Here is a 19348-nt window from a genome sequence, read left to right as displayed (position 1 = left end):
CGTAATCCTGATAATGCAAACTTTATTAAGGCCCGAAGCTCTGCGTCCGATTACTGTAAAGCAAACAAGATTTCTGTTTTTCTTATCGGCGCTCGTATCCATTGACTTTTCATAATGGCTTCATCCCCATGTGTGGATAAAACATTAACTTAAATCGAAGGTGGTAACGTGTTATTTGACCGATCGCGCCTTTCGAGCGATGGGCGAAATTGCCTTCCCTTCCCGTTTCCTTGAAGGGTCTAATGGAAACTGAGGTGTGGCGTGGCCCGATTCGTGGTACGTCCCCCACGTCGACAGTGTAAACAGAATTAATACCCTGATGAGTATCCTGATCGTTGGTCCCAGGAAGACATTGAGTCTCACGCCCCATACCGGCCGAAATTGCGGTCGAAATTATTGATTATGTTATGTATCGCGTAAATTGATAGACCTCACACGAGACATTCAGTGATATTTGTTAGGTCGTAATTTCCTTATTATTAATAAGCGATTTTGTTAGTGTGATATGTGCACTGAAAAAAGAATTATTTATTTAACTAAATTAATTATTTGTTCAACTAAATTATTTCAGATGTCTTTATTTCTTTCGTTGGAGAATGTATGTATTTAAGCCAAATATAGTATCACTGTTAAAAATGTCATGAAATTGAATGTAAACAATATTTAAATTTAATGTACTTTTAAGTTACATAAATTAAATTCAATTTTATGACACTAAATTAAATTTTATATATCTGTAACTGAAAGGTATATTTGTGTACATGAAATTTAGTGTACGGTTTATAAAATTTAACGAAGTTTAATACATTTTTTATTAAATTTTATGTAGATTTTTGTATAAAATTTAATGTAAGTAAACGTTAAATTTAGGTTACTTGTAACTTCATTTTCATTGACATTAAATATTTTTAATATGCCTGCTTGAAATTTGCTTCCATTACATGTAATGGAAGCAAATTTCTATTTTTTAACAGTGTACGCTGTTAAAAAAAAATTGCCTCCATTACATGTAACGGAAGCAAACTTCAAGCAGTACATTAAAAATATTTAATTTGTCAACGAAAATGAAGTTACATGTAACTTAAATTTAATGTTCACATGCATTAAATTTCATGCAAATTCACATAGAATTTAATGGAAAGTACACTAAATTTAATATACATGTATATAAATATATACTTTTCAGTTACAGATGCATAAAATTTAACGTAATGTCACGAAATTGAATTCAATTTGTGCAACTTAAAAATACATTCAATTTCATCATATTCTTAACAGTGTGTATGTTTGATTAAAATGCTGACATTTGTTATTAAAAGAAACAGAGATGAATAAAATTAATTTAATCAAATGTACAACTTTTTTCTCAATGTGGCGATGAAAGACTAATGAGAATAATTCTTTCGTTCGATAATCGATAGAGATGTATGTCCACGAGGAATTACACGAAGAATTATTTAATTCTGATGGCGTTAAATTTCTCTTGGATTCGAACGACAGTTTCGTCTAGTTACGTCGGAGAAATATTTTTGGATTACGATGCGACTCGCGTTCGTGGGGATGCGTAGCGTTTGGAAGTTTTCCAAATGTACGCGGGTTGACCTAAAACTCAGTTAGAAAATTTGACGTTGTCCCACCCGCCACGTCTCGCATCCGGAATCGACAGTATCGTCCTGCGCAATGAATAACGATCGATTTATCTCCGGGAACGAGCTCGATGTAATTCAATCGAAACCGATCTGACCTGGACAGTTGCCAAAATAAGTCCGACGAATTGCACCTGGTTGCAGAAAAACGAAATCTACCTACCGCATTCGGCACATTTGGGAAATCGCCAGGAGCGGCTTTCAATAAAAATGTCGGAATAGATTTAGAAGAGATGAGGATAAATATTCCTGACATAATAATAAGGGAACGTTTCATGTCCCTTGGCGAGATTGGTAAATACACGACGTATTAGTTTACGTTAAGTAGCATCGCAGGGATTGACTTTCTAATTAGTAGCTGGCGGCGTGAAAGTTACCATGTACACTTTTCTTTAATTGTCGACCTTGAATTAACTCGAAAGACCTCTTGCTATTTCATTAAATAGGATAACTTGTTGTAATTGCCGGCTGTCAGTCCTCAAGAAGATACCATAAGAAATTCCGGAGGGTCTTGCAGACGTTCTTGAATCTGAATGTTGAGATAATGTGCCGAAAATAAACCCTACGCACAAGAGTATTAAGGGCTTAAATGAATATCTCAGATTTTATTAACTGCGTTTGATCCTGGAGGACAGCCAGAGATCGCCGTGACGTAAATCCAGACGGGTTTGCAACTTCAAATACCACGTCTGTTGGACAATTCTCGTTGCGAATGTGGTTCCAAGAATTAATTAGTCGAGTCGGTACGCCGCACGAGTGTTCCGCGAGCCGAAATGAAGTGACTTGCCGAAACTCGTGAGTCACCAATCTTCTTGTCTAATTCGAATTAACGTGCGGTGAAATGCACGCGAAGTGATATCGCGCGATTCACTGCATTCTCAGGCGATTTATCATATGAATGAAATTATATTTTTATAACATTTATCTTAATTTGAATAATAACGTTCATGGCATAAAATTGAAAAGAAATCAAATATTGATATCATCGACCTTTTTAGTAATAGAAATATTATATTGTAGAAAATTCTACGAATGTTTTCCCGAAAGCATGAGTCGAGCCAAAACAATCGCTATTAATAACAACGATTCTGAGTAGTTATCCGTTTTTACCAGGCCTGCTTACGTGCGCAATACGTGCGAAATTCGGCAATAACGCGATTTGTAAATTGTAAAAAAGAAAATGGAAACGCAAAGTTATAATTTTCTAAAGTATTCAGGAAAAGCGCCTGATTCGAGCTTGTTCTTCCTCTCTAGCAATAAAGTTCATGTTTATTCTTGCGTCAGTAAAATGACTTATTCTTGATAAATCGCGATAACTAGACAGGACGGCAAGAGATATTTTCTGACATTTTTATGCGACAGATGCATCGTATCGTGTTTGCGTTTAAATGAAGTTGCTCTGATTTCAGTTTTTCTGCGTTCGTTTGATGTTCCGAGCGAAAGAAATTTCAGAAAAGTTCAGCAAGCGTAAGATAAAAAAAATATGGAACTTTGCATAATGTATAGATGTTCAGTTTTTTAGGGGTGGAAATACGTTTTTAAAAAATTGGTATTTATGTTTCTAAGCGAATATCACCGAAACCATGAGAAAATATGAAAAAATCGAATGGCATCGTTACACTGAAAAATATGATGTTATATCAATAGTATTATTTTAATTGAAAATAATCTCGTTAATTCACAGTATTAATAAAATAAAATCTTATCAAACAAACAATTTTATCAAAACAAGAGCATGACATTTTTGTTTCATTAATAGTATTATTGAATTATAAAATTATTTTCAATTAAAATAATGCCGATCATCATTTGTTTACAGTGTATGTAATGCTTTCGAAACCATAAAATTTTTATTCGAAACGTTTTTCTCAATGTTTCAGTGATATTCATAAATGTTTCGGTCTACTTTATCTGCAAAGTTGCAGATTTTTTATTTTTACATTTATCGAACTTCCCTTGTCAGATCAAGAGACTTCGTTGCGAAGATAAGTTTTATCGCCACTTGTTCATTTCGCGCTTGATTGTTCTCCTTGAGCGTTCTCCGACTTTTGTATTATGATTCCGCGAGCTTCTTTGATAGATCGCTTTACAAGTGCTCAATGAAGGAGACTAATGGTATGCCCTCACACCGCGAATTGATGCTACACAAGTGCCAAGCTTAAAATACGTCTTTGCCGAACGTACAAGTTCGGGCTGAAGAAGAATCCTTCATATGCACTTAACTGTTTCTGTCTGAATCACTGCGTCGCGACAACGATGAATCGTTATCTTGGCGGGTCACGATTTCTGATTAATTTTAGAAACAAGTTTTTAATGATAGTTGCGCCCTTCACGATTTTATTTTAATTATTTATTATTCTTGTGTCATTTTATTATCAAATTAGGGAAAGAAATATAGGGGAGACCGGAGCGCTGGTTGTTGTACGGGATTGATTGTCAAAATACTTAATATATAATTCAATCATGGTAGAAAAATCTCTTTTTTGACTGTAGATTACTGATACAATATTAATTTGTTGTGTAAAATAGTTTGCATCAAAAGCATTGTGTACATATTATTTATAACGACTTTTAAGAAAATGAAGCTGGGTAAATTTTTCTTATCATCTATTTTGTTGTCTGACAAGTCTTTAGCATTATTAATCGCGGTATCTCTGTATTCATAGAAAATGACATGTCTTAGAAAATCTTTGCTACAATTAATTAATCCTGACAAAGTATGTAAATCTCTTTTATTAATAGTTACAATCTCTTTTCTTTAAAGTTACAATCTCTTTTATTAAAAATGGCTATGTAGGGTAGATTAACCAAAATGTGACAGGGTTAAGTGGCAATCAATTTTAATATTTTTAGATCGACACATTTTTAGAGAATATACTTACAAATATATTATATTTCATATAGATATATGTTTTTTCATACAGAAACTACAGCACAGAAATAAATTACGTATTTTATGATTAAAATAACAATTTTATTTATATTAATGCCATAATTACTATTTCTCAAAATATAAAACTAACATTAAAATAAAAATTGTATTTTTTATACGTATTATCCATAACAAATATCCTACTGCCAATCCTAGAACGTGTGACAATCAATCCAAAACATAGGACTAATTGTCACATTTTCGCAGCTTCATTTAAAATTAAATAACTTATTTTTGCGATATGATGAATTCAAGAGTAATATTTTTTTAAATACCTAAAAGATTTAGATATATTATAACGTATATAATATTTCAAAATCAAACATCCACTTTTTTCTAAAAGCCACTAATCAAAAATTGTGACAACCGGCCTCGGTCTCCCCTAGTACAACCAACAAGTTTAAATGAGAGCTATAAACTTATTGATTTACGTAAAACAAGTTACCGCGGCAGATAATGCGGTAGTAATGTTCGTGCTTTCACTATCAGAATGTGATGTCAGATAAGTAATTCGTTTACTTGCGATCTCATATGGTGCAATACTAAATCTCGTTGCTACGAATAATTAATAAAACGGTATATCTACAGCTTGTTCCTGTATCGGAAAAAGCAGAAAGTAGACTTGACTGTTGATTTCGTCAGAATTTTTCTCGTACCCAACGATTCGCCAATCAAGTAGATGCACTGCTGGCGCGCATAAATCAGATTCTAAAGTAATTCTGACAACGAATGAATTATTATCTCGGCAGGTCAGTGGTTCGGCGATTTTTGCCGCTAGTTGGTCAATTTTTTTTGTATTTGTTATTTATCGTGTCACTGATGACTATGTTACATTTTTAGAAATAACGAGTAGCGTACGATTATCGCGCGATACGCAATACTGTTGCTGAGAAAGGAAAGTTGATCTTAATTGTGTGCGGATTCCTCATAAAAGATCACGTGACTGATAACACGAAGAAAGCAAAATATCTATGTTAAAATCACACAGTTGCACGAACTATGTGTTCGGCTAATTATAAATCGTAGAAGATAACGAAGTAATCTCGTGATCTCGCCATGGCACATTTAATGATATCTCGAATTCTCCTTTGGGAGAATCTACAGTTACAGTAGATGCGTGTTCTGACGAACTTTTGTTCTCTAACGAATTCATCCGAGTTATTCGTTAGAAATAGAAAGGTGATAATAATAAATGCGTATTCTAATGAAAGGTAATCTTGTTGTAGAGTAAAATTTTATGTACAGTACAAGTAAAATTTTTTATGGAGTACAAGTAAAATTTTTAATGGATTTTCCAAAAAGCATATCGTGAATGCCATCCATCTTATGTAGTTGCGACATTTTTAATTTCGAATTTTAAGATTACAGTCGAATCTCTATAAAAGTAACTTGTCGGGACCGATCGACCTCCGTAAAAGTAAAGAAATGCGCATGCGCTAGCATATATGCTCGATTACTATATGGGAGGTTAAAACACGACTTTTACGGAGGTTAAAACAAAAACGGAGGTTAACTTTATGGAGGTTTGACTGTAATCTTAAAATTCGAAATTAAAAATGTCACAACTACACAAGATGGCATTTATTATATGCTTTTTAGAAAATCCATTAAAAATTTTACTTGTGAGTGGAAAAACTAAATACGCAAATAAAGTGTTTGCCTGCTGAGAGAAAGAAAATGAACAACTATTTCTTGATTAATCTTCTTCCACATTTCTTACGAGACACGTCTCGGTTATGGTAAGTTTTTTCACGCATCCACTGTGACTACAGCCTTAAATGGGCCATGCCGATTTATGCATCCATCCGTGATAATCGTCTACTTGCGCATGCAATCACCATCATGCCATCAGCGTATTTTACCCACCTACGAAAATAGCCTCGGCGTTTTACGGTCGCCGAAAATGGGAAGCGGTTTTCGCGGTTGTGGGGTGGGTAACATCCTGATGCTTTATAATTCATGCCTCGTTGCGTTACGTGTCGCCCGTAAATCCACGCTCGTGTGGATTCCCTCGCCGAATCCTTCCTTCGCGGATGCGATCTTTCGCGATGCGCCGGCCGCATTTTATGCGTCGCAGTAACGAGCTTCCGCGGTGAGCTTTACGGCGGATTTATGAGCGCTCCTCGCCGCGGTCAGGTGGTAAAGTCGTTTCTTAATGCTCGGCACCATCGAGCGAGGGTATGTTTCGGTGATGCGTACTCGAGAAAGAAGAGAGAGAGAGAGAGAGAGAGAGAGAGAGAGAGAGAGAGAGAGAGAGTGCAGGCATGTGGCTGCGTGTAATCGAGACGAAGGCTTGCGCATAGAGGCGGTCTGGAAGCGAAAGGAGCGGATGGATCGAAAAAGAAAACACCGAAAGAGTTTCGCGTAAACAGCGCTTCCGCGAAGTCCATCGACTGTTTATCGAGGGAGGAAGGTTGTTGAAATGTATCGCTTCTCCCTCGGGATTGAGAGGCTATGCGTCTATAGACCTCTCCGGATGTAATATGTGCTGGGGGTGAAATACGAGCAAAGCTTGCACATCGCACTGGAAAAACTATGGGGAACATGCCAATGTTTAGTCTGTAATCAATGAGAATGTAATTATCTCTTTTATTTGCGTGTATATAAAATGTTGATATAGAATTTATAAATTCTGCAAATTTTATGTAAATAAAATTATCGAAATCTAAAAATACATTGTAAAAAAATAAAATGTAAATTTTAACTTAAAGACGTATAGTGGACTTTTCGAGACATGCAAAAGTATTAAAATTAACGCAAAGACTATGAATATTTTTTAAACTACTACATTTTTTAAATTACTAGAATATTTTTTTAAACAAGTACAGGATAACAAAAAATCTGCCTACAAAATTTTATATATTTATCAAACGATTATAGTAATGTATATTAAAAAAACAAATTCTACATTTTATTAAATACCAAAAAGACTTTATCAAAAGATTTTCATCAGTTGATGAAAACCGTTTTATTGGCTATCTGATGGGAGAATTTATTCGTACACCCAGAGAAAGGTTTCTTCGATTTAAAGAAATGTTTCTTTGCTATACGGTTAAAAAAATTTTTATTATTTGAACGTCATTTCTTTAAATCGAATAAATTTTTTTATTTAATTTCAAAAAATAATGTTCAAAGAAATTTCTTCTTTAATCGTATGGTAAAGAAACATTTCTTTAAATCGAAGAAACCTTTGTAGAAAAAATTGTACGATCACCATCATCGATGCATTCCCGAAGTGCATCAAGCTGGTATCAAAACTATAAAAGTGCCAGTTCGAATGTTAATTATTATATATATATATTTTTTTGTTAATAAAATATAACTCCAGAGTTTTTTATAAATATGTATTACTTATGATTTGATAAACACAAAACTTTGCAGTCACTTTTTTGTCCCCCCTGTATATACTGAAATGCTTTCAAATTCAAAAAATTATTTGCTTATTTTTAATAATATCTTTTGCACTAGAAAACATTTAGTTTGCGAAGACTGCATCAATAAGATAAAATCTTTCATAGTACATATATGGCAGATAAATTGAACTCTCGATTCGGAGAACGACATATTTGCGATCCACTCGCGCGAACTTTAACTTCCAGCGTTCATCATTCTCAACAGATAGCGTACAACGATAATCATAAAATTCCGCACGATTTTATGAGTTTTCCCGATTCGATAAAGAATGCTCGAACATTATTCTGCTAAAGCTTTAATAAGAATCTTAAGAAGTGAACAAGATAAGGTTAATGTGCATTTACCAGCATATTAGTAACGTCTGGATAAAACTGATACTTTTTTTATGTTGCACAAGATATTTTTGCTAAGAGGTAGATCAATTGCGGATTAACCTAATGTCGTTTAGATAGGCGTGCGAAGCAATAAAAGAAACGCTGGATTAGCAATTAAGAACGATGCATTCGCGTGTCGTTTATAAGAAAAGATTATGGAAGCAATATCCATCTAATTCTTTGAGTTCAATATCAATAAGAACTAATTGCTATTATCACGGAAAAAAGATTAGCTGCCACAACTAAAAATTAGGTTTCGCAGTTAATTCAGTAGTATTATATGGACACCTAACGTCGTGTCTGCGAGGTCTAATTTCCATTAGCTGTGAGACTTAAATATTATTATTGTAACAGACAAGCATTTTGCTATTATGTCGATATATTGATCATTGCATCAAACGTTTTCTGTGTAGCAGACAATTTGGTAGCAAGCACAGTTTTAGCAAACCATATTTAGCTGTGGTACACTGAAAGAAAAGATTGGCTGCTGCAACAAATTAGATGGTATAGCATTTTTAATTGGTAGCTGCAGCCAATAAAAAATGCTATGTTATATTTAACCATCCAATTTGCTGCAGCAACCAATCTTTTCTTTCAGTGTAGAGATAATTTTTTTTTACGCTGACATATCCGATAACTATGTCAACTTCATGTTGTTAAATAAATTGATCTGTAACAGACATGCATACTTTGCTATCACGTGCTTATATATTAGCTACAGCAGCAAATCCTCTGTATGTATATTAGCAAATTTCATACCTAATGCAATTTCAGCTAATCACAATTAGCTGTAGCCAGAAACATTTTTTTTTCTGTGTAGGATATAAAACAACAAATATTGATATCTGTAACAGATATCAAATAATACTCTTTACTTTTTTTACGTTCTCTATTTATAAAACATACGTGGTCCTCGTTCCAATATATCACTATGTCCCTTGATGTTTGAAGATGCATATTGCACGTAAATAATGCCCTGAACTATATTTATCTTTCAAGGATCTAATGCAATGAAATTAAACGCCAGTCAGTTTCGCACAAATCGCGAGTTGTACGGCTTTTGATGATGCGCAGTAAACCGAAACCGTGAGTAAAAAGTATACGAGAAAATCAGGGATTCTTTTAAGTCGCCGCCGTGCGAAGCATCGAGTTATTCGCGTCTAATTTAATTTTACCATGCGCGAACGTTAATTGAATATTCCGTCACATATGTGGGTCACTGGGATTAATCATCATCTAAATATGCAAGGTCTGACTATCCGTACGTACATCTCTCTCCCGTATAGTAATGCGATGAAATTTGCGGTTGTTTAAACCAAAAATATCTGATAGCCCGATCCGGCCAATGGCGATGGAGGATTCCCTTTGATCGTTCGGCATCGGTGCACGTGAATTTACAACGGAAAACCACGAATGGACAACGTGCATGCAGTGGAATTGCTCAATTACCTCAGCGCGGCAATTCCGCTCCGGCCGGCATGCAGAAGTCGATGGAACGTGGCGAGTTTACCTTTGTAAATTGGTGCAAAAAGGGCAAAGCACGATCGCGACGACAGCCTCTGTGGACGTGCGTCGTCGTTTTGCTCGTCTGGGCTGCCGTCGCTGCGAGCTATACCGCGAAATTAAGGTGCACGCATCGCGTTCTCGTTTTACTCCGGAGCACGTAAGACTCGGAGCGACGAGCTCGTTGTCGAAACGTTCTTCTCAAGTAACGAATTAATCGTTATGCTTATACATATTAATTTTACTAGATTTTTTCTTGGAATATATTGTGACTTATTCATGAAAAATCGCTTATATACACTGAGAAAAATGTTTAGATTAATTGAAATTCTAGTTGAAAATTGAATCAGAATTTTCTGCTCATTAACTACATTTTTAATTAAATTTACTAGAATTCTGGTTAAGATAATCAAAATTCTGATTGATATAATCAGAGTCTTCTGGTTCATCCATTTTCAATCAAACATTTTTCTCAGGCTTTCTCTGAGAGAAATTATTTAATTAAATTTAAAATCATACATAATGTAAACGATGGACGTTCTGGCTCTGCTTTGAGCCAAAACATCCAATCGTTTAAATTATATATAATTTTAAATTTAATTAAATAATAATAATTTGCGCATCACTTACTGTACTATACTCTTGATAATTGTTATATTTTTACATTCTTTACATTATCAAGATTCCTTGTACAATTCATAACATTTCTCTGTTTGTTCTGATGTAATGATCAAATAGTTTGTAAAATTATTTAGAAAGCTTTTCTCCTCTCTCTGGTATTTCGCGCTCTGTAAACAAATTCTCTGACTGTTATTGCATCGGTCTTGACGATGAGCGGTACTGAAGTTTGCAGACGATTGGCGCCTAGCGGGCGGCGACTTCCGAGGTCAATCCTACGAACGTTGATTCAAAAAGTTTTGACGCGAATGAAAAGAGAAGTTTTGCCGGACGCCGTTGGTTCGCATTGCCAAGGTCAATCTAATCTTGGCTTTGTGTAGGTAAGGGGAATCACCGACATATCGCTACGCACGCAGATATGCCGGTCATTAATAACGTTGAGCATCCATGATAGAACACATCCGAACCAGTTCTCAGAAGTAGTACTTGAACAATCTTAAAGAACCGCGAAATGAGTTTGGCAACGTGCACTGATGAGAATAATCAATATTGTGGTTAGAAATTCTAATTTACAGATTGTCTTATTAATCTGTCCTTTGATTGCGAATTTACACAAGTTAAAACTCAATGTATGACTAATCTGATAATTTAATTAATATTAATAATTATTTTAATAAATAGTTTAATAATTGATTTATACACATTTAATTATTAAAATAATTAATATAATATTTATTATAGAGATTATTCAGTATTTATATATAGTACAAAACATAATTTATTAATATATATTATCAACAATTATAAATTTATAAACGTAATATAAAATGAAATATTAACGAATAAAGGATGTTCCCATGAATGTAGGACATTGTTAGATTAAATGTCGTTCGTTGCGAAGCAAAACGATTTTTGACGAGAGTGGCAGCTATACAGCTATACAGCAGGCAGGTGTCTTCCGTCGTTTCGTGCAATATGACTGTTGTCATGATTCGAAGTGATATTTCAAGGTAAGTCGGTGCTATCTTCGGCGCCGCTGATGCTCGTGAAAGTTAATCTCAAGTTCGGCAGGGCGGAACGAGCTTATGATTTGGCCCACGTTCCGCGTGAATTACGTGAATGACGGGCAAAACTAATGTACTATCCCATCGATCTTATTATATTCTGTCGACATATGGATACTGAAGCGATCGATTCGTAATCTTCGTCTTACGCCAAGCATGCAGGCATTGTGCAATCCGGCGTTGACAAAATTAGTTTTAATAGTAAACACAAATGGGACAGTACAAATAACCTGTCGGAAATAAATCTTTTCGTTGCCTTCGTCATCACAGTAAATCACTGTTTATTACAGTGTTATTTTCGGTATGACACTTTTTCAGAGATACGCTCCATTTTATCGAAACAAATTGCTGGCAGAAGCTACAGGACGTGTTGCGTCCTATAACTCTGCACTGTCTATCCTTGGTAGAAATTTCATGCATTCTTTGAGTTGTTACTCGATAGTTATATTAAGTTTATTTAATAACAAAAGTAAAACTATTTAGATTCTAAAAAAGACGTTTCACTACATATACCGATTGTTGCGAAGAATATTACTAAAGCCTCGGTAGTCTAAAGGCATAGGACGCTCGTACGGAATACAAGAGATCTGTTTTCGACTCCCGGCCGAGGTAATATTTTTCGCAATAAATTTATTTATAGTTTTTCAATACATTAACATCTTTCTAATATGATGTCAGATTGAGCAACAAATTATTAAATTGCTTATCAATTTAATTTGTGATATTACTATACTCTCTAAATCTGAATCAGTGGATAGTTACTAATTACCCAGTGGTATTTGGCACTGGATAATTAGTGAAGCTCAACTAAAAAAAGAGAAGAATGTTTGAGCATTATGTAACTAAAATACTGATATTTGCACATTAATTTCAATGTTCTAATACCATATTTATTGAATTTATGCACTAAAACAAAGTTAGTTAAATCTCATAATAAAGATTAGCTAGGGATCTCATATTTCAATCACTGATTACCAGTAGTATACTTGGCACTGATATCAGTGATTCTCCACTGATTCAGATTTTGAGAGTAGTAGTTTGATTGCATTTACAAGTTGGAAAAATCGTTTCGGCGCGCAGTTCAAATAACTACATATTTAGTATATTCACACAGAAATTTTTTAATAGCATTAAAGATCCAACTTCGATCGGTATAGGCTTCTAGTTTATTAATTGTGTTCTCACATGTACGGTCTAAAATCAGATTCTAATTGTTTATTTAGATTCTAATCAAGGTACAATGCTTTGCCTGCAGTTACTGCACACCAAAGGAATGTACAATTTAAATCGATTTACTGAACAAAAATAGAACAATAATTGTTTAGGAAATGCTGAATTTAGTAGGTTGCGGCAGGACTGAAAGAGACTTTATTTAAATGTATTTTAATATGCTCGTTTATTATTCGCGATCTAATTACATACGTCAATATGTGACAACTGCAGTCAATACTGTCAACAGATGAAACCTGGATTATTGTTGCGTGACCTCTCTAATGCTCAGCCTGTCATACCTTCCGATCGAAGTTTTCTTTCAATCTTTCGAGGTTTTAAATTTTCTATAAGCAATATACGGCTAGGATATTGCTTGTCTACCTGTGCAGCCTATGTCAATCATATTATGATACTTGCCAAGCATCGGCGTGTGGTATTGCATCCAAACTGTGTCGGAATATTGCTGAAGAAGAGGTACGAAAAAACAAATACCATTTAGCGATTGGTCCCAAACGTTTCTTATTAATATTAATTCTTATTAATATTAAACAGAATTATTCCTGATGATAATGCTGCCCAGGCAGATCAATGCAATCACCACATTTGCACGCAATAATTTTAATAACAACACTTGGAAAAAAAAAATATTAGAACGAGATTAGTTATTTGCCGTAATTTTTTAAACGCTGGATACGCAGCTTCCAAATTGTTCCATCCGACTTCCGAATTGTTCTATTTTTACATATTTTATCATAACTATGATATGTGACATTCTAGAGAAATTTAATTGCCATCAAAATTAGGTATTAAATTGTTAGGACTCTCAATTTTCAAAAAGATTTTTTAATATCCACTATTAATAAGTATAATATTCATAGATATATATAGAGTCTATTGTGGAAAAGCGAATTATATACCTGAGTCATTAGCGATTTATCAAATAGCTTTCTATTATGTTTAAACATAAGAGTTTTTTTAGGTCGCTATATACACGAATCCGATGTCAAACTTGACAAATTCAGTATTATAAAAGACATCTATACATTTTGCAACAATCCGAACATTTTTCAAGTTTTGACATCTGTCATATTGAATCCACTATTTTAGTTTGTTAATTTTGATATCGGATTCACATTCCTTTTTTACAAATTGAATTGTAAATTTTTTTAAATTGTAACGTGATGAAATAATTTGGGAAGCATTCATGTTCAGCGTATAAAAAACTATGAAAAATCATTGGTCTTATTCCAGTGTTAGAAAAAAAATTATCTTCTATCGAACAATGTAACCTATTAATACTAGACAATAACTAGGCAGATGTTTATACAAGTGTTGCACAGCAGAAAACCTTCAGTCATTGAATACAGCTTTATCAAGTTCTTATTCATTTCTTATACGCAATGTCATTACAACTAATGAGAATACAGAAATGCCAGACAGTTATCCAATGAATGTCCAGAAAAACGGTATACATTTCTACCAGAGACCTCAACCAAATGAAAACACAAATCACTATGTAACTAAGAAACGCTCGCAAATAATGATAGCCTGTAAATTAGTAGCGATCACAAAATATCCGATCTTGCATTCGATGAGAATTACGATCGGTACCACCGTACGTATCCGGAAAGATACGGAAGACGATCATCAATTGCCGAGATCGTCGATAGATCTGCGAGGGTTCTTCGGTATACAGTTACAGAATGGTCTCTCACGTCACGTGCTCTTCCTCGGTATTTCATGCAAACGGAGCGGCGTATTCGCGAAGGGGAAAAGCATCGATAGCTCGAGCTCGCGTGTGCGATTGTACGTGGCTTGCCAAGTCGAACCCTTGACTCGATTTTAATCTCCACCATCGATCCGGGGAGAACTCAACGGTAACTGACTTTACGGCTTTCAGCTCTCACGACAACATCGGACGTACACGAAAGCGTTCTTTTATTCGTTCCATGATTCGTGAAAACGAATTATTCGCGTTTTGGAGTTGGTCTATCCGGCATCGTAACGCATAACAATACTCGATTGATTGATTTTATGACAATTTTCCGTGTATCATTAAATAATGTAACTTTTTCTTAAATATGATCATTGAGTAAGAATAACTAGGAATACATTTGCTATAATTTTGTGTTACGTTGTAACAACTATATGTATGTTTTAAAGTTAAACGTGGATTACATGTGTTGCATGTCATGTCGACGATTGTTAAATAATTCCCTGTTATTGTCATAGTTGCGCAATCTCTTCATTACGCTGTGATTAACGACATGAGGAATATCGACAGTTAAAAAAATCTCGCTAGTTACCCGCTTCAGTTGTCCAGAAATTTAAAAGAAATCGATTTTCTTCGCAATGATTATTACTCACCGTATTAGTGACATCCGCCTGCATGGCCGAATCGTCATCGACTCCAGTTTTGACGAGATCGTCTTCCTTCTCGTTATCCGGGTTGTTCAGGTACTCGTCGTAATCTTGCTCGAGGCTTTTAGTCTTAGCCTGAGGATCGGTTTTCGTCTCCTGCCGATCGTGACCCTTGACCATCCTACCGATTGTGTTTTTCGAGGATTTATGTCCGACGGATTTGACGGTCGAGTTTACGAAATAATTGGACGTGGTATTAGTAGCGTTAGACGCGTTCGTGAAGAGTTCTACCGATTTGGAAACGTTTTTCGATTCGTACTTGAGATTTTTGTAACCATCGCGCTTCACGTGCTTATTCGGTTCGATGTTCCGGTAATCCCTCTTGACAGTGGTCTTCGGAGTAGTCGGGTCGTCAGACGTAAGTCTTTTGATGATATCATCGTAGGTTTTCAAGAGTGGCTTTGTCCCATTTTTGTAAAAATCGTTATCAAATTCTTCCTCCCCGTTATCTCCGTTTCTCTCGTCATTGATATCTTTCCAGATATCGTCGTCGTCTTCATCTTTATCGTCCTCCTCGAGCCCGCCATGGTCTTCGTAATCTTCGTCCTCCTCTGCCTTTTGCTCATCCTTTTTCTTTGCAAAATTGTACTTTGTGTCCGAGGAATTAAGTTTTTTCTTCCAGTCGTCCGTCCATCTCGTCACGTCGCCACGATCGACGACATCTTCGCGATCTTCCAAGCGATGTCTCTTCGCCCCATGATAGCCGTTCATTTTATTTCTCCAGTCTCTCCTGTAAGACGGGTACCGCCTAGAATTTCTCCGTCGTTCGTAATTGTCCCCGCCGTTTCCATATCTATACGGCCTCTCGTAGTCGTAATCTTCCTCCGTGTCGTCGAAGTCCGACACGTCGCGATTGCGCGAATACGCGGGCCTATGGTGAGTCCTGCCGGGTCTGTATCGATGATTCTTCGTATTATACCGTAATGGCATCCTGCGTCTGTCGTTATTCTCATCATACCAGCCGCTTCCAGCGTGGTATCCATCGTTATGATACCTAGATGGATAGCGCGGCTCGAGCATCCGGTTGTGATAACTCTTCTGTGCAGGTCGATGATGCGACCTGGGATAATCGTGATACGATTGCGTCTCATAATCATCTTCGTCGATCGGATCGTCGAAGTCACCTTCGTATTCATAATCCACCTCCTGCCAGGATCTTCTGTCGAGCTCGTGGTGGTTCCTTCGATTCGAGGACTCGTGTCTATGCCTGTGTCGGTGTCTCGTCTCCGTCGTCGCGTCCTCGTGCTGATGGTACCGGCATTCGACCACGAACAGGCCGTAAGCCATCAGCAGACCCAGCAACAGCAGCAGCCTTCTGTCGCGTGTCATTTCGTCAGCACCGTTTTTCTCAGGTCACCTTACATCATCACGGACCACGTGACTGCGGCTTTCGCGCGGTCGCACCTGTCGATCACCTCTCGATACCTCACCGGTCGCGTGCCCCTCAACGGCACATTGAGCCCGCTCGATTGTCGAGCAGCAGCAACAACACTCGTTACAATCGGTGTTACGTCGATCATTCCATCGATCGAACCGAAACGGGACGCCGCGGCGCCGCGCCCTGCCGAACGATTTCTGCTGATCAATTGACAATTCAATCCGTCAATTTTCCCTGACCGCAGGCTCGTTTCTATCTCTCTCTCTCTCTCTCCCTCTCAATTTAACCACACGTCGCGGCGGCGTCGTGGTTGTAGTGACCACGTGGTGACCGCGGAACCTGAAACGACGAAGCAATTCCGGAGGGTGACTCCTTTTGGCGTGATTCCAGTGCAATCTGTGATGAAAACCGCCGCAAAACGGAGTCCGTCACTAATTGCTTGTGTCACCTAAATGTCACATAAAATATCGGAATTACTCGACTCGTCAACAATGATTCGTCGACAGTGTCATTTTACGCTGCTCCGCATTTTTGCAAATTACCGCGGTTGGTCTCAAACAAGAATCTATCCTTTTAATCTTTTAATAATTATTAAGTATTGTCCGTACTTAAGCTCTGCAATTCAAGAGTCCACGACTGGTTAAAAGTCGATTTGTTCACCACGCGTCCCAAACAATTCAATAATCTTCTCTGCGATTGTTTTTCACCAGATTATTATCTCAGGATATTTTTCGCAACAAGAACATCCCCTAAACGATATCCTTTGTACGTATCATCTAATTCTGATGATTTCAGCGTGCAATTGTTACGAGTCTTTTCCGTTCACCACCAGTTTCTTCGCAGGGGGTAGTTCGCTATATCGGGCACGGACGGATTCGGTGGAACCCGGAGGGAGGAAGACGCGACACGTTCACGCCGAATCGTATCGCGGACAGAATGTCGCGGACGACTGAGGCCAGCCGGAGTCTGGCGGCCTGGCCGGTAGTCTGAGAGATCGCGGAACGCACCGCGCATGCGTACGAGCGATATTCGCCTCCACTGTCCCCCTTTGTGCCGCACCGACCGTGGTACCCCGCCGCCGTCGTCTCCTTCGCCCCTTCGTCCTTCGCCTTTACCTCTGCAAGAAACCTTTGCGCACGGTGTTTCACGGACCTCGCGATGATGCACCGTGAAACAATAGGCATCGGTGTGGCGAGGGGAGAGAGAAAGCGAGACAAGTTCGTGGACGCGATGGGCCGCATCTCCTCCGGATGTACTTCGGGGGTACGAGAGAGATGTACCCCTTAACCCCGGAAATAGTCATCTGATTTTTTACGTAAACGATTACCTGGGGTGTTTTTACATCTCAATTAAAATCTATTATTAACAACAACGTATCGTATATTATTGATTGATGTTCCGATTATTAGTACTTGAGAACATTAAATATGGATTTAATCACAGTTTACTGAAAAAAGTAGAAATAAATAAGCACGTTAAGATTATTATGACAATATTTCTAAAAAAATAAAGATTTAATTAGTATAAGTTTTTTTTTATCGCGGATTTTCGATGATATTGCATATAAAAAATTTAAAGGTTTGTAAAGAATAATTCTTAAAAAAAATATGTTAAACCATATCTTTACTTAACAATATTTCGCAACAGTTTACACTTTTTTGCTACTGACTGAGATACAAAAATATCCCAGGTGACTATTTCTGGGTTAACAGCCATTACTTCTAAATACGTATGGGATCTCTGGCGATAAATCTTTCCGGAAGTAGCTTTCTTTATTAAACAAACAGATAAATTGAGACTTATTCAGTTATTCTATTTATCGTAAGACAAATTTAATATGAAGTACGACAGCTAAGAAGGAAACGATGTGCTCAGCCTTGTCACGCTTTGCCGAGCGAGGTTGGAGAACTGTGAACACAGGTGTGGTCACGCATCAGAATGTAAATGGCATGTACAAATGGCGTAAGAGCTAACTGATATTTCGATCTAAGTGTATTTTTTAAATGTAGGGGTCATTGCGCTTTGGTGGCGATACTTTATGTTGCGCTGTGCAGAAAGTTGGGAAAAAATCGAAGGTGTAGATTGATGTGGCGAGACTTCGTGGTCCTTGGTGTCACGCGTTTGTCGAAACCGGTTTTCAATTTATTTCGAATAGACACGGCATTATCCACATTAGACTCTCATAGAAGTTGCTTCTTGTCTGCGATAAAAGGCATTAAATTGATTTAATATCGAATAAAGCCCGTAGTACGCGTGTCGTTCTATTTGAATGTATCTTAATCACGAGCGAAGTGGATTTAGATAAGAATAATATTTATCCTCTAGTAAAATCTTATTTAAGAAATAGAAACACTGATTGATTTTAAAACCTCTTCATTAAATCACCGTAGTGTTGAAATACACACATCGTAATGATGACTACATTTTAAATTAAAAATGTTTTACATTTACTTTTGAACAAAAATCAATGAATTATTCATATAATAAATTATGATAAATTATGAAGCAACAATATTTGCATGCAAATATAAAAATTGGAACAAAGAAGAGACTACAATTCTAAATGACAGAAGCACAGATGTATCTTACAAGGGGATATATATGGTCAAGTTTAGAGTTAATGGATGATCGATGTTAAAAACGAGACCGCTATCTGTGCTCTTGCACAAAAGTCTTTTTTGCGAGCGATTATCCAACAGTCGCCAAGGCTTTTAGCTGAAGGAGATATCAGGCGAGTGACGCTAAGAAGAGCATTGCAGTTTTAATCCCTCGCGGGAAATCTCCTT

General features: G+C 36.6%; 1 protein-coding gene across 1 annotated transcript in view; it reads right to left on the bottom strand.

The window, feature by feature from the left end:
• The window catches only part of LOC108767983 (uncharacterized), a 115812-nt gene extending 98313 nt beyond the window's left edge, over nucleotides 1-17499 (bottom strand). The window contains exon 1 of the mRNA XM_018518151.1: nucleotides 15131-17499. Within this exon, the coding sequence (XP_018373653.1) occupies nucleotides 15131-16513 (1383 nt within the window). The 5' untranslated portion in view covers nucleotides 16514-17499. The remainder of the gene's footprint in view (nucleotides 1-15130) is intronic.
• Between the last annotated feature and the right edge of the window lie 1849 nt (nucleotides 17500-19348).

The sequence above is a fragment of the Trachymyrmex cornetzi genome, unplaced genomic scaffold (assembly GCF_001594075.2).
Source record: "Trachymyrmex cornetzi isolate Tcor2-1 unplaced genomic scaffold, Tcor1.1 scaffold743, whole genome shotgun sequence".
NCBI lineage: Eukaryota > Metazoa > Arthropoda > Insecta > Hymenoptera > Formicidae > Trachymyrmex > Trachymyrmex cornetzi.
Note: the sequence above shows the minus strand (reverse complement) of the source record. Positions and strands in the feature narration are given on the sequence as shown.